The following is a 27980-nucleotide window of genomic DNA, read 5'->3' on the forward strand; positions in this document are numbered from 1 at the left end:
TCATCCCTATTTTATGGAGACTTTTGAGCATGAGTGGAACTTCTTTAAGCTGAGCATGTGTGGTAGATGAAAGTCTTGTAGGCACCTGGATGGGAACTTGTGATCTTTGGTGAAAAATATCCTGTGGCCATTACCACCCAGCCCACTGGGGTCCAGGGTCTATGCATCCTTAGGGAAAAATAGGGTTTGACCCCACTGGCATTCACAAACAGAGCCTGGTGGGTTTGTATGTGGCCCATGAATATCTGCTGAAAGCTTTGCATCGATCAGAATTTATCCACCTCAGCTCAGAACAGTCAGCCCCCTGCCATCTTCTCTGGGCTTCTTTCTTCTAATAAAAATATTTATCTACCCAAGCAAGAAGTTGAATGTAAGTTGGCTTTATTACTGTGGTGACGTTGAATCGTTGGTTGCTGGGTGACCTTATTCTGATTTTATGGTCTAGGCCAGCTCTGGCAGCAGAGAGGTGTGGCCACGTACTCCACTCTGCTTCAGGCTGCTCCTGGGATGATCAGAGCCTCGGTGGCAGCTCCCCTGTGGCACCTGGGAAGCTGAGAACGTTTGCCATTAGTTATGTGAAATCCTGGATCCACGAGGAAGGGCTGAAGGAGATAAACGCATGACAAGAGGAACTGTTAAGGCTTAAAAGAAAGGCCAAGCTCGGTGAAATCCAGCACGGAACCAGGATCTGCAACCTTGGATTAGACCAGTGACCATAAAACCGACATGTGACTCATTGCAGGGCTCTCACAAACTGGGATACTGGAGCCTGCATGGTTTGCTTTGCCTTTGCTTGGAGGGTGGTTTAATGTTTTTCATTGGAGAACAAAGTTTTGCAACTAATCAGACATGGAAGAGAATGAAGGAGCAGATATTTTGGAAACCAGCTCTGTCTCTAATGGTCCTTGGTGCAAGGTGAGAACTTTCATTCCCCCTCCTCCCTCTGTCACAGAAAATATTATCTTTCTGCTGTTTACAAGTGATTTCAGTAAACCATTGCCCTTGGACCAGACTGAATGCAACCTCTGCATCAGCTTTGTAAACAACTTCAGAAATTCCTTAGAGCAAGGCTGTGCTAAACATTAGGAACAGAAATGAAATGGTGATGTGTGTGGTTAAGTGACTGTCATCCACCTCACTGGAAGTTTCAAATATCTGAGTAACTGTAGGTTTCTGTGCTGTGGAAATGACCAAAATAGGGTTTTTTTAGGTGCTTGGAGAATCCAGAAACTTAATATAATTTTAGCAAAGCCACTGCTTTAAGATTTGCAGGTCAAATATGTTGAGTAAAACCATAGCAAGCATAGGGTAAGATAAGCATTAACTTGGGCAAACAAATTGACAATTTAATTGCATGGAACTCGGTGTCCAGCAGCAATTCCTCCTCCTCCCCCAGAGCTTGCTTGAGAGCATTCAACCTCCCGAATGGGTCAGCTGTGCTTCTTGTCAAATCCCAACAGTGACGTTCAGAGATTGTTTTCTGTTTGCTTATGTTTGTAATTTGATCTCATGTAATAACATTGTCCTCAGCTCACACATAACCACGGGGGTAACTCTGACATCCTGCCTGAAAAAAAACACCTTGTTGATTCCTGTGCTTGATTGAAAGATTTCCAGTTTGGACAGGTTAGCCTGTTTACATTAATCTCATCCTGTTACTTGAAATTAAACCATTAGCATTTTGGAAGCTGGACATTCTACTTCCATTTTGGTTTCTCCAAAAGTACTGGGGTTTATTATCTTCACAAGTTTTGGAGGGGACTGGTGGAAGATTTTCTGTTGCCTGTGCTGAGGCCAGGATTTCAGTTCAGACATTTGTACTATGGAGAAAAAGTCTCTGGGAGGTCATGTCAGAAATGTGCTAGTTTAGATTTGAGCTCAGAATTGCCTTTTCTTCATAGGAGTTACTGGAAACTAAGACAGAGAACTAAGGAAACTGGAAATCTGAAAATATCTGAGTGCTTGCTACTTGTTGAAAAATGTTATTAGTGAATACAGACATGTGTATCTAACAAAAAGAAGTTTGAAGAGCTGGTCAAGCAGAAGAAACACAAACACCTTGTCCTGCTGGAACATCTCAGCACTGACTGCTTGCATCCCCCTGGGCACTGCCCAGTCATTCTCATCAGTGTTTAGGGTCCTTTACTTCAGCCCGTCTGACAAAAACTGAAAAACTGCTGCTGCATTTGCTGCCTGCCACACTTATTTTTTGTTTACAAAGTTGGATATTCAGTTAAAAAGGCAGAAGCAACACTCAAAAAAAAAAAAAAAAAAAGGAAAAAAAGGGACAAAACAATGAGAGTAGTTTGTAAACATGAAGGCTGAAAATTATTCGCCTCAAATATTTGGCAACAATAACAAAATAAGTTCACAGAACTCTAGAGCAGTTTTCAATCAAAAAGTCTGTGTTTTTGTAGTATATATTGTTAATCTCAGATCCTGATTTCTGTGAAGGTGGAGGGCTAGAAATTGATTTCTGGGAGTAGTGTGCTCAGTCAGTTTTTGCTACATCTGCAAGTGTGCCTATTGGTGCTTTTTTAGACACAGATTGTAATTCATGGGAGCCTGGGCAAGATGCATAGTTGTGGCAGAAGAGAATATCTTGAATAACAACATACACTCTATCATGGCCTAGAAGTTCACAGAGTATGTGGGGATTTACATACTATTGTTTTGTGGCTCATAGAATATGATTTTCTTTCTGCGAACCTGATATTTTCTACATTTTCCTTTAAAAAATGGGAAAAACTTCCCCCTGCCCTGGGAAAATGTAGAGCATTTTTTCAACCATATTTTAGTTATATTGGTTGCAGTTTTAAAATTTTTACTTCACTGTGACAGCACATTTTTTTCCCAAAAAATATTGAGAAATAATATTGAGAATAGCTCATAATTCAGCTTTTCAGCAACTGCCTTTGCATCTTTCAAGTGCAAATTTGTGTTTGCAAATAACTTTGTCTGCCTCTCATTGTGGGTACAAGTGTTACTCATTAGAGCTTTTTGTCAGCATCCCAAAATGTGGTAATTAAAGATCCAGCTACAAATATTTCTGTTTGTGTTTCCTATCTTAGTGTTTAGTTTAAGAGGGTTGAATCTTAAGCAAAAGTGTGTTGATGTTCTTTTGTTTATGTTTATTATAAAATCATAAAATCCTGTCATTTTCTGTGGTTAGCCCGGGCTGAGCACGGAGACCTGCACATGGGCTGGCTTGCACCATGGCCAGCAGGGCCTTCTCATACCACTCTAAATGCACTTACAGGTTTTTAAATGAAAAAGAATGGGTTAGTTATTAACTTGAAGAAATATCTGATTTTAGAGAACACAAGATTACAAAACAAACTGGATTTTCACCAGCTCCTGAAGGGCAAACAGTACACTATTCTCCACATTTCCCTGCAGTGTGTGTTTGTGTTGAAGCTTTTTCACTCTCATAGTACTTGATGTAAATGTTAATTAGCACTCCAGGGGAAATGTGTTAACAAATGTACCTTTGACACAGGTCCACAGCTATGCTTTGCTCTGTAGCTGCAGGCTGGAAAGATTAGCTGGTGCAGCTTTTGAGGAAATTTCAAGCAGGAGTTCAGGGGAGCTTGCTGAGTGCTTGGACTTTGCTGCTGCTGCAGCTCAGGCTGCTCTTGCTGAATTACAGAAGTGGTGCTGGCTAAAATGTGCACTTCTAAGAAAGAAGCAAACTCCTAGAAAATGGGTATTTCTAGCCATTAACAGGCTTCCTATAAGACTGCCTGGGCTATGGCTTTCATGTGATGAAGACAAAATGACTTAGCACAAACTTCATGGCAGAATTTATTCCTTCTCCTTGCCTAGTGCTGAGCTTGATTAGCAATAAATAAGGGTGTTAAAGTAATTCCTGTAAGTTGTTAGAGTAGGAAGGTAACAGTAGTGCATTCATAGACACATTTACCTCATCACTGTGCTTCTTTGCCTTTCCATAAACAGCAGGGCAGAGATTCAGAAGTGGAAATCATTCACAGGCTGGGATTTTTCAGCCGTATTCAAACCTGCCTCAACTCAGGTTAGCATGTAGATTTAGTGGTGGTTTCCAGAACCTGCCATGACTTCTGTGAAAACACATGCAGAGCCACTCCTCAAGACTTGTGTTGTTCAGCTATTAATTTCTGTGCAGCATCAAATCCTGATTTCTCCCTGCTGAGGAGCAGCTCATATTTAAGACACACTGAGAAGAGTCCAAGGCTATTAACCACTCTCTGGAAGTGAGGTTGGTGATTTCAGCCCAGCCCTCCTAAAACTGGTTTGGGGTTTGCAATAGTGATGAAAACCCTGCTGTGCCTCCAAGAGCAAAGGGAAAAACTGCTGTTGGGAGTTCTCTCCTTCCCTGGAGCAGGAGGTTGCATGAAGGATGCTGGTGTTATGACATGGCTCTTGATCAGCTGGGCTAACCCTGGCACCCTTCTGGTGCTGCCCTCAGTGGGTATTTACAAGAAGGCCTCATACTTTTTTCCTTCCTGTAAATTGGTTTCTTTTTGGCTTTTATGGCCCTATGGGGAGTTTCAAACCAGTGAGCTGTTGCTGGTGAGGGGCCATCAGCCTTTGTTTCAGAGCTGACTCTGAGGTTTTCAGGGACTTCGGCAAGAAAGAGGAGGGTGAGCAGAATGTGAACTAGTGCATATCTGAGTGGTGAGCAGCCCACAGGACACGGTTCAGAGCCCCTGGGCAAGCCTGACCTCTAAGTAGGTCAGCCATGGAGAGGCATTGCTGCTTTCTGCTCACCACGTGTCCAGGCTACAAGTGTGGACCAGGCTGTGCAGACTGTATTTGGGCTCTTTGTCCCAGCCATGCCTTCAGCTGGGCTTGGCTGGGGGCTGGGACAGCCCTGAGATGCTTTCCTGGCAGAGGGAGTTCATGGGAACACTCTTATTTTGAAGTGCAAGTGAAAGAAACCCCAACCTTTTTCATAGTGGGAGATCCCCTCACTTTGAATTGCTGCTAAATAAATGTGGCCATGACTCGGTTAAATATGTGCAAAACCACTGGATGGAAGCCCTCTGGCCAGAGGTGCTGCCTGAAGATGCTGCTGCTTGGGAAGAGTTTCCCTGTGTGAAGCTGCTCCCTCCTTGGCCCTGCAGGGAGCCCCACTGGGCAGAGTAGGAGCACCCCAAGGGCAGCAAGCAGGGATGGGAGCCTGGGAAGGCAGCAGCACCCCGGGGCACCTGAGCCTGCCCTGGGGAGTGCAGTGCTGCTGCCCTGGCTCCAGCAGCCCCTCTGGGAGCATGGCTGGGTGTTGGCATCATCCAGCTGCCTGTGAAGTGGTGACAGAGGTCAGACCTGAGCTGGTTGGTGCCGTGGATGTGTTAAATCACTTCATTAAGAGTGATGGGCTGGATTAGCATCTGGCCCTGCTCCTGCTGCAAAATTCCATGTGGGAGACGCTGGGACGTGGGTTTAGCTGTCTGAAGAGGAAACAGCATATGGTACTTCCAGAGTCAGCTAGTGATAGGTCATAACCAGGCAGACTGTCTGCTTCTGTGTCCTCTGGCAGTGGCAAAAGATAGAATTAAATTTATTGTTAAAAACCCCTTGTTTCAATAGCCTCCCTTCCCACCTGATTGCAATTAGTTTTCTCAGCTGCTATACTTTTGCTATTTGTTTCTATATTCATAAATCTTGTCTTACAAATATTAGCAACAATAGATATACCAGTCAGCAATTGTCTAAGATCATGTGAAAATTGAGACTTTAGGGACAGCTGTTCCACCCAGAGAGCTGCTGTCTATCTGGCTGCTTTGGTTTTGGCTCTTTCTGTAAGTAATCTGACTCCACAGTATCCAGCCAGGGGTTAAAATTCAGTTCAAGACAAGTGCAAAACTCTCTCAGGTTTTGATAAGTTGTTTGCTGTCTAACTCAGCAATAATCTGGTTCTCGCATTCGAGTAAACTGATCACCCAGCAGGAACTGGACTTCTGCCTTGTTGAAGGATGAATGTTGCTTTAGTTGCTCAAAAGGAAAACATACAAAAAATGCAGAATCCTTGTTGACCCAACAACTGAAAGAAACATCACATTTCCTAAATCAACACATGGCAATTCTCAAAACAAAGTCTGAAGAGCAGCCAGAAGCTTACAAGGCAGGAGATGATGCTGAGACCAAACTGAGACCTTGAATCTTCCCTGCCTAAGCCATGGGGGTGAGCTGGGAGCTCTGTCTGGTGATGTTCACTCGTGTCTCAGAAGAGCTGCTTGTGCATGAACTTGCTTTGCAGTCAGGAAATTTAATTATTTCTTCCACGGTAGCCCTCAAAGAGTACCCTGTGCATGAAATATGCATTCATACCTGATATGTCCCATAATTTCTTCTGTTGCCACATATGGAGTTAAGGTTAATGTTCCATACAATGTGGACAAATAGGAGTTGTCATGGGTACCATAGTCTTGAATTTCCTGTCTCCTGGGTGATTAAATTCCCTACAGTAATTTTACTTTATTGGTTTGTTTCTGTAACTCCTTATTTCCTTGGTTTGTTCTCCTTGAGGACATTTCACAGGCTGCTTGGATCTCCTCAGGCTTTTGCATTTTGTACACCAGTTTCAGGAGGAATTGAGTGTTTTTCACAAGGTGTGTGCAGCAGCAGGAAGCAGCATGGAGTGCAGCCCCCCAGGCTCTGCAGAGCATACCCAGCTTGCTGAAGTCTGTGCTGTGGAAATCCCCAGCCTCCCTGAGCATCCCGCTCTGTACAGCATCTGTACAGCTTCAGCATCGCATTCCTGCCACCGTGCTGTGTCTGTGCTGGGCAGTGCCTCATGTCCTGCCTGCAGGAGATGTGGAGAACAGCTTTTCCTGCTCTCCCCAGGAGCCTGCTGCTGGTAAGAGCCAGAGTGAGTGGTCAGCCTGCCTGCTGCAATTCACACTGAGAGTGTCAGCAGGAATCTGGTGGGCTTTGAGAGTTTCTGCCTCTGGCCCTACAATAACAAGAGGGCTGCACGTGGCTGATGGGATTTGGGGGCCTTTGCAACACTGCTAGCTGCTCTGCCAGTGCTTTACAAACTGTTCAGATGTTTAGGTTTATTCCATACTCCTAGCCCTCCAGAAAACGGCATAAAATAATATTGACATGGAAACAACAACCTGTGAAAATGTAGACTTAGCTGGTAAGTAAAATGAGTAAGTAGCTGTTAAACGCTAAATTTTATGCAACAGGCATAAAAAGGCAGTGGGAGCTTTTGCTGTTTAATATGAAATGTTCTATAAATAAAGGTAGGTGACTACATATTGACAGAACTGGTCACCCCTAATTTAAGGCATGTCATAGGCAGTGGAAAAAGCATTCCCATAGACCTGACTAACGTGGGTAGAAATAGAGAGCAATTTGGAAAACTAAAGCTAGAATGGCATCACTGCAGGCTGGATGTCAGTGCCCCCAGCTGAACAGCACTTTCCTTCCACAGCCACAGTGGTACTGAGCTTGATTAACTGGCACTGATTCCTCTGAAGTCCTGATAATTAAAGTTGGAGTGTCATCTGCATTGTAATTAATATGCTCCTCTGCACCTAATTCATTCTGACAGTATAGATTAATGATGGTAAATGACCAACAAGGATTTATCATGAGATGATTCTTAGTTCTACAGGCTGCCTCAGACAATTACAGGAAGCGATTGTTAACTTCAGGCCATGGTCCTGGTGTAATGGTGCATGTGCATTCTCAGCACTGTTTTGCAGTAAAACCCATCTGAGGGCTTCATAAAGATGGAGTTATGGCCCCTAAGAGGTTGAGCCACCCTTGTAAAAATGGGAAAGGGGAAGCATAAGCTGGTGAAACCACACTGATTTTTCAATATCCCAGTGTGTGTAGTCTCCACAGATACCAGCAGGAGCTGAGACTGAGCACTGTTTCTGCAAATCAGATGCTTTTGTAAATATAATTGTGCTGGGAGGTTGGGCAACAGGGTCAGCTGAGCAGTGGGGTGCACAGCTGGGGCTGGGTAGCTTTGTTTGTTACCAGTGCTTTCCTCTGTGGCAGTGCTGGTGTCTCCTCCATGGGTGCCATGGGGAGGAAGGACCTTTTTCTACAGGACCACAGTAACTGAGCAGTCCTGTCTGCCAAGAACTGTTGTGCATCTGAGCAATAACATCAGGAGTGGTCATCATTTTGAACTACCAAAATGCACTATATAGAAGAGATACTCCCTCAAAAGTAGGTACTGAGCTCCCTGAAAGCTTAGAGTCTCAGGAGATTTCACTAGTCAGGCTTGCAAAATCTTGACTTTCAAGCCAAACTGGTCACAGCTGGGGAACAACACCATGTCATGCTAAGCAAAAGGTCATGAAAAATGATATAAATGAAGTAAAATTTTCCAAAGCATATAAGGTGCTCAAGCTCTGTTTGCTTCTTGAAAAAAGTGGTTTCATCATTACATTTTCTTATAATAGCTTCCTTGTGTACACAAGGAACTTAACCTGGCTTATTTAAACTGCATCACGCATTGCCGCAAGAATACCTGATTAACAAGATGATCGATGTGTGCTGTTCCACTTGTCAGTCAATAGGAATTAATATGCAAGAGACTAGTTCAGAAATGAGAGATTATAATGGACATTTGCTTTTCTTTGTGCTGAAGGGTTGCTGCATGAACAAACAAGTGCTGATATGATGAGCTGAGCTCCACTGCCTCCCCTCCCTAAGGCTGGTATTTTCCTCACTCTTTGACGGTTCCCCCATTTGTACCAATCCCAAACTCCCTCCTAGAAGTGGTAAAACTCCTTTGTGCTTGTAGTAGAGGCCTGGGATATTTTTTCCCTCTGCCCTTGGTTGTTCCTGGGAGTTCCCCTCCTGTCAGTCCCATCCAGCCTCTGCAGCACTTTTTGCAGTGCTGGCCACGAGCATGTGGCTGGCTGAAGCTGTCATTGACCCCAAATGGACCCGAGTCACTCTCTGGTGTGGTTGATCTACCAGTGTCATGTACTCCCGTGCCAGACTAAGCACAAGGCTTAACTGCAAGTGGTTTTAGTGTTTATCGGAAAATATTGCTCCGTTTTGCCCGTGCTGCCCTGGGGACAGCAGCGTGATCCTGGTGGCTGCTGGTTGTGCAACAGTGCTCCCTGTGCTGCTTCTCTGCACTTGAATGACATCCTGTCTTCCACCAGCAGCATGGGGCAGGTGACAAGACCCGAGCAAATAAGAAAGGAGGGAAAAGAATTAAAAAACAGAAGCACCTTTTTTTTTTCTTCCCATCTTCTTCTTCCCCCTAGGAACAAAATCTATTGGCAAGTGGGTGTAGCTGACCTGTCCCTCCTTCCCCAGCTTCAGAGAGATGGTGATGAGGTAGCTTTGGAGGGGAGGAGTGTGTGGATGAAAGAGGAGGTCTCTGGGGCACCATGGCCATGGAAACATGCAAAGTTGATGTCAGTGTTTGTTATTGTTGGCTGCAGAGATTCCTGTTCTGCACCTTCAGCCCTGAAGGAGCTGGGGTACATCTGAAAGGGTTTATCTGTGAATAAGAAAATAGGGGTTGAGAACAGAGCTGGATCAATGGTGAGTTTTTTTTTGTTTGCTCTCTGACCCTTCTCCCTCAGCTATGAAATATAAACATAGGTCTAATGAAACTAAAAGTAGAGATTGCTTTGGAGAAAATTGAGGAGGCTTAGGAGGAAAATTCTTAAATTTTGTAAAATGTTTTTATTCAGTCCCAAACAAAATGCCTGCAGTTGCTTTATAAGCGGTTTCTGTTTGTCCCCTTTCATTTTGGAAAAGAAAAATCAAACCCCACCCATTTAATTTAGAAAATACCAAAGCAAAACATTGCACAGAACCATAGAATAGTTGAGGTTGGAAGGGAACACTGGAGATCATCTGGTTCAACCCCTCTGCTCGAAGCATATTTGAATATGCTATACATTCCTGGTTTGAATTTTTATCTGTGTCCACATTAATTTCCCAAATTTGGCTTGAATTTCTAAACAGATCTGTGTTCCCATACTGTATTTTGTGATCAACTTTGTATTTACTGGTTTTTATTTTCTTAGGCTTCTATTTGGGAAATCTATGTCCTCTGTGCTAGGCTGGCAATGTATTCTATCTAGAGACTCCCTGCAGAAATCCAGGTGTCATAGATTCCACATAGCTTCTCTTTTCTTCTTCCACATAGCTTTATATAACCACAAGTGTTTGACTTTATATTTGCTTATTACAGCACACTTGTGACTTAAAAAGATGTGGACATTCATGGGAGAAAAACATTAGCATTTATTATAAAAGGTAGTAATATACTGTCTGGTTGGCTTCCTACCTGTGTCCATACATAGAATCAGAGAGTCATTTAGGTTGGAAAAGACCTTTAAGATCATCATGTCCAGCCATAAAACCAACAAGTCCACCACTAAACTGCGTTCCTCTCATCTCCAAATACTGACCCATGTCTGCCAATGATTTACTAAAGGCACAAGGTAGTGTCTGTCATTTATCCAGTAACTATTTTTTGCCAAGTTAAAATAAAAAGCAGACCAAAACTGAAAGAAATGCAAAATGTTCATAGCACATAAAGAACAGCTGAGGATGCAGAAACATGAATGACTAGGATGCCTCAGACTTGGATGTACCTAAAAGCTTACACAAAGCCTAAAAAAAAGGTTGCATTGTGAAATCCATTTGTTGGTGCCTATGGCAGTGTCCCCCATGGTGCCCTGTGGGGTTTGACACCTGAGTTCCTACTGGCTGGGCTGAGTGCACTGTCTGAGCTGTCATTTTGGCAGATGTTTGATGGTAATTGGTGTGACTTGGACACTGGCTGGAGCAACACAATTGCATTTGTCCCATTTGTAGTCACAAAGTGCTGTGGGTCAGGACTGTGGAACTGTCACCTCTGAATGAGAACTGCCCTAATGTCAACCTCATGGAAAGGAAACCCCTCACTTCCAGTACAGCATGAAACTTGTCCAATCTTTGTGAAATGGAAAGACAGTAGTGAATCTCAGAAAATGTAACTCAGCCCTTCTATAATTTTTTTTCTTTTATCAAGTATTTTAATTCCCTTTCCTGCCTTTTCTTATTGTAAATTAAAAAATAGGCTTGAACTTCGGAGTTCCTTAGCAAAACTATTCCCTCATGCTTTCAGCTGGAGCAGTTTTCCAACAGCGACATGAGCTCACAATATGTTAGTCTGACTCTAAATAAGAATTTCCAGAGTTGGCTGAAGGTTTTGGCTTAGTTCTAGAATAAACTGCTTCAGAAACATTTCTGGAGTGGATTCTGGATAACCTGGCACTATTTAAAGGATTAAAAACTCATGAATAATTTGCCCTTTGAAAATACTCAAGGCTTTTAAATTTCTCACCCCAGAAAATATCTTTCCTTTCATCAAACATCAGCTGTTTCCAATTGCTTCGTTCTATTTTGGTCACTTATTCTCTCTTTTCCTTCCCATGCATGACTAAATATCTCCTTTAAATCAACTTGAAGCCATTCGTTTTTCCATTCATCCATTCGGCCGTGCTGGTTTCTTTCACCGTAGGAATGCCCCATGAATGTCACACATGGAAGGAGCAATATCATCTGTGCACTCCTGGGTGCAGGAGTCCTTGGCACCAGCTCTGCAGCTCCGTATGTGAAAACCAGGGCAGCTGCTGGTTCCTGCGTGTTTTAACTGGTTCATTCTCTGCAGCCCTGAGCAGAGATGCTCAGGCCATGGCACCCCGCACAATGGTGTGATGCCCGGGCTTGTGGTCTCATGGGGAGCATTCCTGCTCCGGAGCAGTGGGGCTCATTCTGCTCAGCCAGCACTAGGCTGAAGCAGCGTGGTCCTTCTGAGGGTCAGGAGGCTGAGCCCGGGCCAGCACAGGCTGCTCTGACCGTGCTCCTTGGGAGGGTTTGGCTGTGCTGGCTGCTCAGAGGCACAGGCTCTGTGCTGGGCACAGTTCCTGGCGTGGATGTGGCCTGGGAGCATGTGAGAACCCCGGGTTTGGTTTGGGGTCTCGAGTGGTGGTAAAGGCTCTCCTCCAACCCGTGCTCCCAAAGAAAAGCTCCGCAGTCTCTTGTTGCTCGGTCTCAAGACGATTTATTGCTAGTTATCTAACAGATTATGTTCTCGGGCTGTGGCTGTTTGATCAGCGGCCCAGGCAGAGACACACACACACTCCTGACACCCTGACTGTCCAGTGTCTTCTTCTCTCTCCCCCCACCCAGGGCTGCTGCTATCTTTTATAAGATATATTACGTATAACATGTTTACAATTATTCCCCAATACCTACTACCTATATTACCAAGTGCTTTTCTACTCTAAACCAATCTGTGAGTGCCAACATCACCAAGAACATGGAGGTAAGGAAGAAGAAAGAGGAAGAACAGGATCAGCCCACTTTCCTCCATCTTAGAACTTCTGACTCCCATGTACAAAGTAAAAACCCCCCTGTACATGTGCTAAAATCCCCCTGTACAATACTAAAAAAATTTCCCCTCTACTTTGTAGCTACATTTACTATACTATCTAACCCTTTGTGACTGCTTGTTCCACCTTCAAAGTTGGTAATTCATTCCATGGCTCAAACTCAAAATCACAGCTGTTTCCAGCTGTCTGACGGGGTCTAGAATGCTTCTGACCAAGGCCAGGAACCTCTAAAAATGTCTGAGAGACATTTTGAGTTCCCACAGGAGCAGCTCACCTTACACAGAGGGGACTGGATCCCTGCACTGAGGGGCAGGTGTCAGCCCTCCTGACAAGAAGGTGCATGCAAGACCTGCATCAAATTCCAGTGAAAAAAGCATCTGCAGCTCAGTCCTGCCAGCACTGAGGCACCTAAATGCAATCTTGCATTTGCCTGCATGTGTACAGCTGATGAGCAGCCACACTGCTCTTCAGTAACCTTGTTTTGTTGTCCTCAGGTTAGAATGAAACTTCTCCAATCTTTGACCTCTTGTATAATATACAAACACCCACCAGATTTCTGACCCATGAGTATGTGACATGAGTTTTCCTTTCAGTTGACAAACACAGAAGCTGAAATTATCCAGAAAAAATAAAAACCAAGGCCAAGCATAGAAATAGGGTTTGTTTTGGTTTGGGTTTCTTTCTTTTGGTGAAGTAAATAATATTCTGGAGACAGATTTGACAAAGTGAGTGATCCAGATTTTTGTGGCAGCTGTATCCCAGCTCTAGCTGTCAGAGCCACAGCTGATCCAAGCTGTGCTGTGTTCTGCGAGGGAAGGAGTCAGGTTCAGACCTGCCAGAAGGGCCTGAGCACTAAACCCTCTGTCCAGAGTGGGATATGTAAAGCTACATTTCCTCAAGACTGCTGCCAAATGACTAATCCTGGACACTTCTAGGCATTCCAGCATGTCTGGTTAGTGGTTACTCCAGCCATCCTAATCGTGTTTTTAGGAACCAAATGTCTTGCACACTGAAGCAAGGTGCATATGATACAAGTGGTTCCTATAATGGATGTAAGTAGAGGTAGTGGCCAGTGCACAGTGGCTTTACATCCAAGATAACCTTGTGACCAGGCAGCATTGTGTGTATGCTCAAAGTCAGTCATGCAGGGGAATCAGATCCCTTTCTTTATAGTTTACTTGGGAGTCATGGGCAGTGAGGGATTTTTAAACACAAGTTGGATGAATTAGTCCATTAACTTCTGTTTTCCTTTCCATGCAAGTGACGACTGCCTGTTATGGCCAGAGGTGAGCTAACAAGACACAGTGCTATGCAATCAGCCACTGGTCAGACCAGATCACACTATTTACAGTAAAAGAGAGCTCATGCTTTCTGCAGAGATCCCAAGCTCAAACACTATTCTGTTACCTAACCTTGCTTGTTTGCATTTTCTGAGGGACTCCCTAAAACTGGACTGTGGTGATTCCTTCATTGTATGTTAAGAGCTGTCTCAGGGTATAATCCAGGGAGTATTCAAGCTTCATCTCACGGGAGTTTCCTTTCTGTTTAAGGTGCAACATTATTTGTTTTCAAAACATAATTATATACCCAGACCCTGACTACGTCCTGTACATATTTGAATGCTTTCCTGCAGGCAGGACATCTCCCAGAGGCTACTTCTGGTTCATGTCAATGATCTTTGGGTTTCACTGTAGTTTTTACTTCCATGATAAATTATTGTGGTTTCCAAAGGTTAATCATTAGTGCTCTGCAGAAGAGATGTCCTGTCTAGATAGTGTGGTTTCCTTTTAATTGTCTTTTTGGATCTAGCTTTGTTCTTATACTGTGGGATAATGTGCCAAAGATGGCACTGTGCAGGCTGTGTTGACGGGTTCAACTGTGCTACAAAATACTCCTTTTGATCCTGCTTTTTTTTTTCTGAACTCCACCAGCTCCTTTTTTTTTCCTTATATAGAAGCCCTTTGCCTTGTGTCTCCTGTTTGGATCAGGGCTTGATGGGTTGGATCAGGTCACAGTACTTTCTTGTTTGACTGAGACAGGATGGATATCCAAGAGGATGAGCTGACCTCCATCATAGCAGGTTATGTGAGGAGGGAGCCATGCACAGTGAAATTAGCTTCCCAACCCCAGCTAATGCATTGCATTGTCTTGCCTTCACAGGTAACACTGAATTTTATTATAAATCTATTCAATTTTATGGCTACATGAAGCTATTGTATGAATCTTTGTTGAGAATTACAGTCAGTAACCAGTTGTACCAGTGCAAGGAGCTATTGTCATGCCCTAACCTGTTCTTAAAATACCAGCTGTCTTCACTGAGGAGGCTTAAAAGCTCTTTGTCAAGGTCCATCCACTGTGGCTAGCTAAGCCCAGTTCTAAACTCATACAATTCAACACTCATGAAGCACACTCCAAAAGAGGACTAAATAGCTGCTTTAAGTGGGAAGAAGTGGGGTCTGGGGGTGCCACCCAGCAGTTTCCTGCCTGCCTGGCTGGGCTGTGGAAGGGTTGGGGATTCTCCCCCCGATTGCCATCTCCCAGGCAGTGCAGTGACCCATCCCAGGCCCTGGACAGCCGTGCTCAGCCTCCCTGACTGCCCCGTGCACCAGGAAAGGGAGGGAGAGCTCCAGCTGCATCCGGCCCGCCCGCCTGCCCACGGGAGGCCCTTGAAGTACAGAACAAAATAAATTCCTTCAATCCTAGCAATTTTCCCCAAAGCAGATCAGCAGGCAGCAGGCCTATGTTCTGTGGCTTGCAGTGGGCATCTGTGAGTGTCCCAGGATGCCTGTGTTTGATGACTGCATCCCAAAGCCATGTCTCTGGTGTTTTTCTGTGCCCACAAACAGCATTTGAAAGACATCACAGGGAGAACCAAAATCATCTTCAGTGGAGTTGCTCCTGGTCCAAGAACTCCTTGCCTGGGTACAGCACTCAAACATTCCAGGTTTGGCTGCAGAGAGCACACCAGCACACCTCTGGTCCTGCTCTCCATCCCACCAGGAATGCTGCTCTCCAAGGCCCCCTTGAACAGGAACTGAACTGATATACAGAAAATGCCAATAGTTCCCTACTCAAACAAGAATTAGGAAGTCTTTTAAACAAGCAGAATTAAGAAAATAGATGGAGATGAGAATTGTTTCCTTGTAGAGCTGTGTAAAGGTTCTTTCCGGGTTTCTGAGCTTCCTCAAAAGTGTCAGGTTATTCCCCAAATACCAGTGAGATATGAATAAACTCACTGCATGTGTCTCCACAGCCATCAACTCCTTTTTCTGCAGTGGTTCCCCATTAGTAAAAAAGCTGGGAGACATTTGCTACACCAAATGTCATCTCACTTGACTGTTACTAGCATTTTCCTGATAAACTGACCTTCAGAGAAATGCAGTCTTATCAGAAAGCTGTTTTTTTAAAAGCCTTTTAGATGATTATTAGTCAGCTGAAGCTTTTTCCCTGGTGCAGATCAAGATGTGCTGTCTCTAGTAGAGGCAAAGTGTTGCTGCACAATCATATGTTATGTTGCACTTGAAAAATACAGAATTTTACTTGGCTATACTAACTGTCTTAAATATAGGATTTCCCAGAAACCACTGAAGCTTCAAAAGGTGGAGACTGATGAAAGAGGTCAGATTACAGCCTTGCTTCTGGGCAATGACAAATATTTCCCAGGTCATTAAGAGCAAATCACTCAATATTTTCCCATCTCTAAGGAATTAGAATCATAAATCAACTAGTATTTATGATGTGTTCCAGTATGTCTGTGATAGGGCCATGTAACTTTAGATAAAATAAAGTTTACTTTTATTTGTTATTAAGAGATAAAAGGAAGCAGTACAGCATCTGTTCTAGAAGAAATCCATGGCTTCTATAATATTTTCTGAAGTTCTTTTCTCACTGAAGTGGTTAATAAAGCTTGGATGTAATGTATTCTAACCTAATGTGCCTAATTTAGCTGAACACTTTAAATTCTTTTAGTTATATGGCTCCGGTCTGTCTGTTTTTGTTTTACCTTTTTTTCCACTGCTGAGCTCCATAATTGTTCCTTTTAGCCACAGTCACCTAAGGTCAGGCTGTACCTTGCTAAGGAGCTGAACTGCAAACACGGCTAACTCAATCACGTGTCTCCAGCCCATTCCTGTTATTAATCCTCCCCACTTCTGGGCCTAGCACTTGGCAGAGCAACTAAAGTAAACTTTTTATCAGAAGTTCACATTCTCCTCAAGTGGAGGAAGAGCTGGGTAATTCCTGCCTTTATTTTTTCTTTTTTTTGAAGAATATTGTGATGTGGGAGCTAACTTAGGTTTATTTCAATAATACAGGGGGCAGAAATTTAGTGAAAAAAAAGATGGTGCAATGTGAATTTAGTCTGATAAAATTCTGTTTCTCTTCCCAAAGTGTTTTTCAGAGGGCTTTCATCAGTAAATATGCTGTAGTTGTAACAAATATGATGCTGGCTTTAAACTGATGAGAAAATGGCCAAAGTACATGCAGTTTATATCTGACAGGAAGCTGGTCTGGGGATTTAGGTTTTATCTGAAATCTACAGCACTGCAAAGAATTTTTTATTTTTACTTCAGTCTCTGTGTAGAGAAGTCCTGCTTAATTTATTTTCTCTTACTCATATAATTTTTGCAGTCTTCATCTCTCTATCTATTCTTTGTCTGATGAGTTCATTGCATGGGAGAAGATATTGCAGATTCAGAAAATCCCACTGCCTCTGGGAAGCCCAGTGCTTTTTAAATACAAAGATCTAACTCAAAATGCTACGTTGGGATAAAGGTGGGATCAATCTGCCCTAATTAGGGCAGCTCAAATAGCAGCACCAGATAAATGCCTCAGATGGGAAAATAGAACTGTAATTCTTAGTGTGTTGATAATATCAAAAGGGTCCTATATTAAAACAATGAAAATGTGTTATGTGACAAAAGAGTGAGGAAATTTAAAAGAAAAATATAGAAGTAGAAATGAGGGCTGCCAGGAGAAAAGATTGAGTATGTGTATGTTCCTCATGTAGTACAGAGGGCTGCAGTGAGGTGATGCCATTATGCTGCTGTCAGGATGAGCTCCTGGCACCGCAGCTGCCCACTCTGCCCAGGCCCTTTCTCAGGGTCCTTGGTATCCCAGAGCCAACTTTGGGTGATAATTTCATTTTTCTCTTCCCCGTGTTAAGAAGCAGCCAACACAGCCAGCAAACAAATAAGTATGTAAAATGAATGTGTTTTACAAAGCACTTGAAGTCTAATTTAAACCTGTGTGTCAGTGATTTCCCTGTGAGTGTGTTATTTTGCAGGTAATTCAAACAATGATGAAAAACCTTTAACTGTCATTGTAGGCTAATGCCCTTTTCCATTCTTAAATGTTCAACAGCCTGAGCTGACAGTCAGAAGAGTTGGTATTTTTCTGGTTTGTTTTATAAAAAACAGCATCCGTCTGAAAGAAGTTGAAGTATGTACACCCACAGTTTGTCTCTGAGCAGAATGCTTCCAAAGTAGCCCTTATATACTAACTGTTTTCCATTATTGAGCTTATAGCATTAATAAAAACTTGAATGGAAATGCTATAAGGAATGGAATTTGCTATATTGCTATTTGCTTCTTTAATTTTTATTTTTGATTATCATTACACAATCAGTGAAATACCTTGCAGCTGGACCCAGAGTTTCAGCTATGAGTCTGGGCTTCTGCCTAATACTCAATTAATTGCAGCTGTACAGGGCCCGCTCTATCTCTCCTTTTTCAGTCTCTGTGGGGGTTTGGTAGAGACCTGAAGAGGTCTTGTTTAATCAGTGACAGGTGTAAGTCCAGGATAACTGTTGCTATTTTTGGAGAAAACCTGCACGAGTAGGTAAGAGTTTCCTGATATCCCTCTCCCAGAACTTCCTAAAAATTCCCCCTGGGTGGCAGTGAGCAGCAAGGTTTGCTCACCTGTGTGTGATGTAAGGGTGAGTCAGGGCACTGAGTGATCAAGTAAGGTGGCAGCTCTGGGTGCAGGATGTGGGGAATAATCCTCATGCTGCCCAGAACTGATCCTCTGGAGAGCCAGGCACAGCTGAGTCACAGTGTTCCACCCAGCTGCCATCACTGCCTGCCACTCTGCAGCACCAGTCTGTGCAGCCTGCACTAGGTAAGCTCAGTTTAAACTGTCCTCTCTTGAAATATCTTTTTCTTGAATATGTGTATTTCTCCCCAGAGAAAGACTGATTTTTCTGAGATTTGCTGTTCCTCCTGGAAAAGAAATGTGGCTGTGTTTGGAAAAAACTTTTATTGTGAGATTATCTTAGAACAGCCATCTTATGTACATACTTTTTTTTCTTCTTCTCAATTTACCCCCCCTCCTAAGAGGCCACATAGCTTTTCCCCTGTGAATCTGTGAAATGCAGAGTTACTTAGTTTCCTTCTAAAAGGATAATCAATTTAGATCAGATTTTTGAAGTCCTAAAGACTCGGCTTTATTTTAAAAGTGGTTAGTTCTTTTGTGCCCAAGACTGTCAAAAGGACAATGTGACTTTTAGGTGTTTATACCAGCTGAGCAAGAGGGAAGCAGTCTGCATGGGGTCTGAAGAGATGTCATGTGCATGGTATGATCCTGACCTTCTCAAACGACTCTGACACTTGCCCAGTGAACTTCCAAGAGTGCAAGGAGGTGGATATATCTTCACTTGCTTTGTCCAAGCTGGTATACTTGTTGTGGTAGTGAATTTAAGAGTGATTATTTTGACTTGGTTACATTAATTCACTGTAAAGGCAATGTGTGGAATGGTTTGCTCCGAAACTCCCCAAAAGCAGAAGTGTAGAGGAGATTCAGCTTGTGGGAAAGGTGTGTTTGGCACTTGGGCCATGTCAGGGATGAGGGCTGCTCCTGGTTACCTGCAGCCATGAGAGTGAGAGGCTTTCATGTGCAGGGATAGAAGTGGGGAGCTGTGCCTGGAGCTACATCAGGGAGACAGAGATGGCACTGCAGCTTCTTTCAAGTAGCAGGGATTAAAAAGCCTCTTGTTGGAGCAGTAGGAACCCCCCCCCCCTCCACACTTGGGCACAGTAAGTGCAGACCTAGGAGATCTTGCTAAGGCAGACCTGAACCATGAGATCAGCCCCCTCAATAATCTGCTGATCATTCCTCACCCCATCTGTTTGGAAGTCTCTCATGAATTTAAAGGACATGTTTTAGAAGTATTTTTCAGCTCTGTTCCCAAAACATTTTGGAGGGGTTTTTTTTCCATTTTTTTAGTGCTTGCTATTGTGCTTGTGTTACAGAGCCTGTCAACCCCTGCAGCACCCAGCTGTGCTGGCCATAGCCACAATTCACACAAACTGCCAAGTGTTGTTCTGCTTAATATGACAGATCCTTCCGTGATAGCTGTGCTACAGCCAGCCCTGGTGAATGTGTTGGGAAGGATGGTGCCCATGTGAGTAAGATTTATGTTTGTTAGGGCTGTGGTGAGTGAGCCTGAAAGCACTGCCTTCCCTTTTTCAAAAACTCTGAAGATTTATCTCCCCAACGCATCCTGAGTGTGTTTCTCTCTTTTTTTTAAATGACTATCCCCAGAAAACTTCCGTGGCTTGGTTTTTTTCCACCAGCCCTCTCCCTTGAATGTAGTTTCTCCTTATCTCTCCCCTGAGTTGCCACCTCCTCTTGCAATTCTTGTGGTGCTGCTCTTCCTGCTGCTCAGCTGGATGTGCAGACAGCTATAAAACGGAGTTTACAAGAATCATCATCATGGTGCTGTGCCATGGCACCACAGAGATTCTTGTACATTCCTCCTTACAACTGTCTGCATGCAGAACTGCACACTGGCAAGAGACAAGGACTGCAACTTCCCTGGTGGGAGCTTACAGAAATGAGAATACAGTTGGAAAGAATAGTATTGGATAAATGCTCTGCCACTGCTGGAAAACCAGAGCCTGATTACAATGAAAGAATGGATGCGAAACATTCCTGGAAAAATGAATATATTCAATTGCACAATCATCTCTGGGTTACCTGTTGATGGTAGGGTATGATCCTCTTTGTTAATTAAGGGTTCAGCTTCTTGCAGATGCTTGCATATATGCTCCACAGAAAGACTTAACATTGGGAAAGGACTGTACACAGTCAGGTATAACTGAGTGTATTTAAAGGTATTGTTTTGACCCAAAGAAAGGAAATGTACTTGAGAACACAGCTAGGAGTTAAGTATTCACATGAGTTCCCTGTGTTATATTCAGACAACTTTGTAGGAGAAATTCTTCAGCTGTTTCAGTGATCTAAGAATATAAATCTCACAGCCAGGACATGGGATTTTTTGCTATTGTGAATATATAATAAATCACTGCTCAGTGTAACCATGGATGATGTATCTGTTCCTTAAATAATAAATTCAGCAACCGTGAAAGCCATCTGTTTTGCAGGTGTACAGTCTAGTCTTAAAGATTAATTTTGAGAGTTTTTCAGCTTCTGCTGCTGCCATACAGCAGGGATGAGTTTCCAGCTCCATATTTTATTGTTCTCTTTGCCATTCTTACTTTGTCTGCCTTGGGAAGGGTTTAGGATGGTGGCACAGGAAGGCAGGCAGCCTGCTGGCCACTAGAACTGCTGATTAACCAGGAGCAAACAAGAAGATTTGAAAGTGTGGATTTGAAAGTGTGTCTTGAGTGAGTATCCCCTCATTAGCCTGAACTGATCTTTTAGCTGCTGGGTCAGACAATAAAGACCTAATAAAGACTAAGAGCTTGTCCTTCCAGCTCTGATGACCAAAGAGAACTGACTTACTGATGTAGGACACAAGTTGCTTGTTTCTTTTACTGATTTTTTGTTGTTGTTGTTGTTTTGTTTTCTCTTATTGAATCCAGGCAGGCCACAATGTAATATAGGGAGTTGTGGCAATTGGGAATCAGTTCAGGAGTCTGGAGGGTCCTGAGGCTGTGGTCACTTTTGGGCTGAGCCTGGCTGAGGCTGACTAGCTAAGAAAAGGATCCAATACTCCTAAGGAGCTCAGGGACAACAGGCACTTGTAGGGTGTAAGAATTGAGTATACCACTCCACCTAAAGGGACTAGTTGTCATCCTTGGTTTAGTAAATCACAAACTCAAAAGGTTGCATGCTAAATAAATGCAAGTTAGCTTAAAAATACTTAGGAAGAGAGAAGGCAAAATTCTCCAAGAGGGGAACAGCTAATTCTCTATGGTCGCAGCTGGCTGCATGGCCCTGTGTATCCAGACAGATAATACTGCTTGTGAAGCACAGGGTAATTATAGGGGAGTGGCTGGGGACGACAGTGCTTTGTTCCTCCCTTCTCCACAAATTTTTGGTTAACTGAAGGCGAGGCCAGGCAGTAGGAGCTGTTGGAGGCTGCTTTGACAGCAGGTCAGGAGCAGCTGGGTGATACAGTGCAGCCTCCTGCATCCTGTAGGTGCTGCACCCCCTGGGCTGTGTAGGGCTCCAGGTTCAAGCACTGGAAAGACATGGGTTAGGGGTGAGAATTAGACACTGGGGAAGGGAGAGCAGCAGCATCTGAAGGCCTGTGCCCAGTGATTAAATTTGAGTGGCAGAGATCTGCTCACCTTCACTCTGCATCTGCTCTGGAAGCAGGTGCTGCTCCTGGGTAATCTTGGGGAGAGCCCACAAAAAACAAAGTAGAGAAAGTATAATGCTGAGGGAATCTTGAGAAGCATTGGACAGCAAAGAAGGTAGTCCGAGGGGAAAGAAAGTACAGTGGAAAAGGGGGTACACTCTTCTCCTAGAAACAGTGTGTCTATCCTGCTGATCACTGAGCAGTGCAGAGTGAGATGTGTAAACTACAGCTGCAAAAGCTGTTCTGACACCAGTTATGATGATGAAGCTTGTATGTACATGAAATATCTGAGCTTTGGACTTGAATGTCTTTAGTGCTAGAGTTGAAAAAGTTGCTGACTTAGGCTGCCTTGAAGGCTCTGATTTCCAAGTGGTACAGACAACTGTCTGTGTTCTGCAATTGCAATTACACAACAGCAGCAGCTGGACAGCCTGCCAGGACATCAGGACAGCCTTCTCTCAGCTGCTTTGGGGCTTTTCAGGACATTAGGAAAGTGATGCAGAAAACAAACCTCACTATACTTCTGTACATTCCAGGAGCTGGGGATGAGCTGTCTCAGGAAAAATGTTACTCTTGTGTCACCTGAAAACACCCTGTTCCAGGATACCTGATGCTCGTACACAAACAAGGAGATCTACCCTCGTGGGGTGTAATGCTGATACTCACTTGGGGCTAAGGTAGCATATGGTCCTTGCTTCTTCTTCTTCTAGAATATCTTGGGATGGGGAGAAAACCTCTGTCACAGCTTGCACATGTCAGTAGTCAGCGTTGTAGAGTCCATTCGGCTGTTTGCATGCTGGCACATTTTCCACAGTTCTCCTTCTCCCCACTGCCTCCTTCACTGGCCTAGAGACCAACAGGATTGCCTAACTTTTCAGAAGGCCAAAAGACACAGCTGGACCATACAGCTGACTTGGGGGGAGAAGCAATTCAAACCACATAGAGTAATCTCTTACCAAGAGTGCTGCCTGTGCTCACAGGACTGCAGTCATGCTTGCTCTGCCTTTGCTGGACAGACACTTTTCCAGAGTATCCACTGATATTTGTTGTTCATGCAGATGTTAGTCTGTCATTCCTTCTGCATAATTCTGCCTGCCCATGTCTCACATTCTGAAGTATTATCAAAATTGGATTTTGGCAACAACTTTTTGCTCTGGGCCTTTACATGTATTTTTGTGTGACTGGACAGGAGTGAACGGTCCCAGTGCTCATGCATGAACTCTTACAGTGTGCAGTGGGAATTGGTCAAGGTCTGTGTGAAATGTGGGGGGAAATAGCAGATATAGGGAATAGTGGGGGATATCTGGGGGGCAGTATGTTCAATCTTTTATTAAGAATATGCAGGATCAAATGTAATTTCTCTGGGAGAAGGATGAGGATGTGGCTGAATCGTGTCTTTTCAATCCTTTTAAATTTTGACACGTATGTTTTGTTCTCTAAATACTTTGATCTTCCCCAGCACCCACTTGTCTGCAGATGAAGCTGATAACAATCATTCCAAGCTCTTTCCTAGCATTCTTTCTTATTCTGCAGTCCTGAATGAAATTCAACCTTATTATCCATAAATAACCTTTGTCATTCCCCCAGCTGTCTCCTAGAGCTAGTTCGCTTCTGACCTCTCCCTTACTGACTCTGTACTGACCTTGCACTTCCCCCACAGTCCTAATCTGCCAGTGTCTACACTCCTAGGCTTCCTCTGCTATTTTGCATGATTTTTTTTGGTATTTTTGTAACAGGGCCCACCATTTCCTGAGCTGCACTTCAGCAGTAAGTGTGAACAAGGCCCTTTATCCACAGACTTAATACAGTGCATTGACAAACTACTACCATTGGCAACAATTTTGATGCTTTCATCCCTTCTCTTTGATTCTAGGCTCTGGTTAATCTTTACTTTCAACTGTATTTTTCTATTGGCAATAAAACCCAGTACCAGTGTTTCCAAACTGTAGAGAAACAAGACAATTCCAGTGCCAGTGTCTTGTTCAAAGGGCAGTTTTTTGTCTTTAGTTGAGTTTTCATCAGTGTGACAATAACCCCAGTGATTTTTCAATGGCTTTTATTAAACTACTAAGGGATTATTCAGTCTCATCCTCCCATTCAAGGCAGTGTGAGTTGTCATCTGAAAATCTTGCAAATTGATTTTTTTTAATGAAGTCAGGCTGTAGAAATAATCAGTAATAACTTGCCAATGGACAGCTGTGGAAAAACTTTAAAAGAGCAAAGTCGTCATGCACATCATGTCTGCATGTACATTTTCTAGTTTTGTCATGCTGTTATCAAACAAAACATTTTCCCCTCCCCCCAGTATTTGCTTGTCATTTACATAAATTTTTATATTAGTTGAGTGGGAATTTGTTTGCATTCAAAGTGGAAAGCAGAGATTTTTTCCAATATTGATTTTTTTAAATGACATTGTGAATTGTACATTTTATCTCTATGTACCTGCAAACCAGACCCATTCATTTTACAAAGTAGAAAGCTTAACTCTAGGTGTCAGCACTGTAAACTGAATGTGCAGCTCTGAAAATGAAGTTTTGCTGTCTCTGACTTCTCCAGTGCCACCAGAAACAAAGTGCAATAGCAGTTTTGCTGACAGATGCATTAGGGCTGAGGAAGGGAGCTTGCACTTAAGCTTAACAGCACAAGTAGGAATTGCAGCATTCTCTTCTTCCACAGTCTTTTTCTAGCTGAACATAAGTGTGTTCTCATTAATGGCATCTAGTAAATAATGATTAATGTAAAGGAAAGAATGAGGATGAGATCCATCCCCAAACAGTGCCCACTGTTTCAAATGGGTATGGTAAGCTTTTCCCTTCATTTATTGTTAAATGGTTATATTGAGTGGGTGTCCAAAGTGATGAGAGGGCACAGGAAGCTGACTTCTTTTCCTGGTTCAAACAGGCTCTTATAGATCAGATTAATGGGGTGGATGATGTTTATGTGACTATTGCTTATCCTTGAAGCTGCACAGTCAGAAACACTGGGGAAGGAAAGACTTGATTTTCCAGCCGTTAATGCTAGCAATTATGAGAAGTAAATAAAAGCATTTCTGCATTGCGAGTACTGTGGTTATCCTGAAAAACCACATTTCTCAAAAGCACTGACTTTTGGCTTTGCATCCCTCAACTTTACAAGGTACTCTCATCTGGATCAAGTGATGCTGTTACATATACGAGTGAAAAGCTGCTTCTTGCCATTCTTGTTGTTCTGTAGTAGCATATTTTGCTTCTAATTATGACCTGATGGCATTTGTCATATGGTTAAGGTACTAAGGTTAAAACTGTGGCTGTCCTGAATGCACACAAGTGCGCTCCTGCTGAATTGGATTCTTCTGAAACTCAATGAGTCTGCCGGGGACCACAGAAGTGTTCATGATACAAAAAGAGGAGTAGTTCAAACAGTTTCCTCATGTAACACATCGTTTTCCCCTCTTCAGATGCTGGAGCTTATTGATAAAAGTAATCTCTCTGGTATTTGGTTTTCACCATGTTCCTAAATCTGAAATTTGGTTGGACCTTCCCTAAACTGTTGCCTCCGAGTTGTTCTTCAGCTAGTGAAAAGAGGCAGGACCTTGGAGAAGCACCTCTGTGAGTCGTTGAGAATAAAGGCAGCAGAAGCTACGAATGACATAGTGAAAAAAGCAAAAGGCACGTGAAGATGCCGTTGGGTTGTGTGTGGTCTCTGGTAGAGTACACTTGTATGTCTGTCATTGAACCTGGGCTGCACTTGAGCTGGTACTTCCGAACAAAATCGTCTACGGCAGTAACTTGTTCTGCCCTGGGCATGGTGTCTGAAGGGCTTGAAATACAGCATGTTCTCTCTTAAAGTACATGCAGACATCTAGTCTCCCAGCACATCTATAGGATAAGGAAGCATAGTTACTTTCATATGATATAGAAACTGAAAAGGTTTATTTTACATACATATTCCAGGAAAAGTCTGCCTGCAGTTGATTTCCCAAGCCCCGGAGCCTGGCTCCACCCATAGCACCATCTTCCCTTTTCACAGGCTTTGCTTTCAAAAATATTTTCAAAGAAATTGGCATGGGCAGAGTCGAAAAGGAAAACGATGGGAAGCAACAACCGAGTCCGTTGTCCGGTTTCCGAGGCAGGGCACCAGGTGTCTCACGGGGCAGCCGCTCGCTGGTCCCCGCGGCGGCGTCCCGGGGCCGCCCGAGCCCCGCGCGGGTCGGGCCGCGCTGCGGGCGCGGGGCCGCGGGCCCGGGCGGGGCTGGCGCGGCATTGGCCGCGGCCGCTGATCTGCATTGACGCCAGCGCGGGCCGGAGGTCAGCGCCGCCGGGCGCTGCATTGGCTCGGCCGGAGCCGGGCGCGGAGCCGGGCGCGGAGCCGGGGCGGCGCGGGGGGAGCCGCGGGGCGGGGCGGGCGGGCGGGGCGGCGGAGGGGCCGCGGCCGCCGCTGAGGAACATCAATAATAACAAGGTGAGCGCGGCGCGAGGGACGGCGGCTGCGGGGAGCCAGGCATTTCCCTGCTGAGGGATGCAGACACCACGGCCCCGGGAACCAGAGCTCTCGCCGCTGCAGCCCTTGCCGCCGGGATGGGACGCTAGGATCGTTCTCCTTCTACTTCTCGCTCTTTTTAATTTTTCTCGCCCCTTTTTTTTTTTATTATTATTTTTTAATTTTTCCCTTCTCGCCGTTTCTCATCACTTCTCTGCCCAAAAAATCAACAGCATCATGGAGGCCCTTTGATGCGCCCGCCCGCCGCGCCGGCTGCCCCCGCGGCTGAGGGAAGCCCTCCGGGCCGTGCCCCATTCCCCGAGGGGGCTCCCCGCGGCCCGGCCCGCCCCTGCCCCGCGGCGCTGAGCCGGGATGCCGCTGCGGCGGCCGGAGAGCCCCGCTGCCGCCTGACGGGGGGCTCTTCCTTCCTTCCGACGACGGGAACCTGAATGTCACCCCCGCGGCGGCCGCCCGCCCGCCCGCGACCGAGGCGGCGCGGGACGTGCCCAGCGCGGCGTCAGGAGCGCAGCCGGCTCCCCGGGGCGGCCGGGCGGCTTTCGCTCTTCGCTGGTGGTTTTTAATAAATCGTTGATTTTTGGTTTTTTTTTTTGGCCCCAAAGCACACCCCAAAGCGCACCCCCGGCACAGCGCAGCGCCGAGTGGGACCGCGAGGAGTGAGCGCGGCTCGGCGGGAGCGCGGACGCGGAGGTGGGGAGCGGCCCCCGGCCCGGTCCCGGGTTAATCGGTAACGCGGAGCAAGCCCGGGTGGAAAATGCGCCGCGCTCCGGGCTCAGGGGAGGAGATGGTGCCGTGCCCCCGGCCGCTCTGAGCGCCGAGCCGACGCCGAGGTGTGTGTGGTTTGGGGCTTGGTTTTCTTTTTTTTTTTTTTAATTTTTGCCTTTTTTTTTGGTCATTTTTGCCGGTTTTTTTCTGTCTCCCCCTCTTTTTTTATTTTTTTCCCTGCTCTTACAAGAAGGAAAGAAAACGTTATCAAGATTCTCAGATGGCTTAGAGAAATTAATAATAATCTGTGAAAATACGAAGTCGACCGGTTCTTGATTTCCCCCCTTCCCTCCCCTCCAGCTCCCCAGCCCACTGCTGAGATTGAGCTAAAAGGACCTGTTTCCTGGAGGACGAGAACAGACACGTTTCTGGTGGTGTAGAAGGGACCGATGGCAATGCTTCAGAGTGTAGCGGAGACGCAGGAGAGAGAGTCAACCTGTTAACAAAAAAATTAAGCAGGGGGAAAATATCAACGGGAAGGAAAGATATATATATATATATATATACCCGTATATATATACAATTTAGAAGTATTCCCCAGGTGGCCACAAAGCATGGGCTGTGTTCCAAGCACCAACCTCTCTGAGAGCAGAGTGATCTGTCACAGTAGCAATGAGTCTGAGGAGTACAATTTCCCTCACCAGACCAACACAACCATGTCTCAGCAGCAGCAAGGCAACCCCGTCCCAGGATTATTCATTAAATGCTACAACACATCCACTTATGAGGCGAGGACTAATTCCTCTAAGAAAGACAAGAGGGAGAACAGCCGGAGCATGGAGGCAGAGGCCCAGACCGGCAGATCCAATGTTAAGGTAAAAAGGGTGCTAAACACGAGC

General features: G+C 44.7%; 1 protein-coding gene across 3 annotated transcripts in view; it reads left to right on the forward strand.

Annotated features, from left to right (window-relative positions):
* The first annotated feature begins 484 nt into the window (after positions 1-484).
* The window catches only part of PDE8A (phosphodiesterase 8A), a 144271-nt gene continuing 116775 nt past the window's right edge, over positions 485-27980 (forward strand). The window contains exons 1-2 of one of the 3 annotated variants that reach the window (XM_021537544.2): positions 26297-26340; positions 27442-27956. In XM_021537544.2, the coding sequence (XP_021393219.1) occupies positions 27696-27956 (261 nt within the window). In that variant the 5' untranslated portion in view covers positions 26297-26340; positions 27442-27695. Of the gene's footprint in view, positions 916-26291; positions 26341-27441; positions 27957-27980 lie in introns of those variants that run through there. The other 2 variants (XM_021537545.2, XM_021537546.3) reach the window with 2 other exon arrangements.

This window comes from Lonchura striata, chromosome 11, assembly GCF_046129695.1.
Source record: "Lonchura striata isolate bLonStr1 chromosome 11, bLonStr1.mat, whole genome shotgun sequence".
Taxonomy (NCBI): domain Eukaryota; kingdom Metazoa; phylum Chordata; class Aves; order Passeriformes; family Estrildidae; genus Lonchura; species Lonchura striata.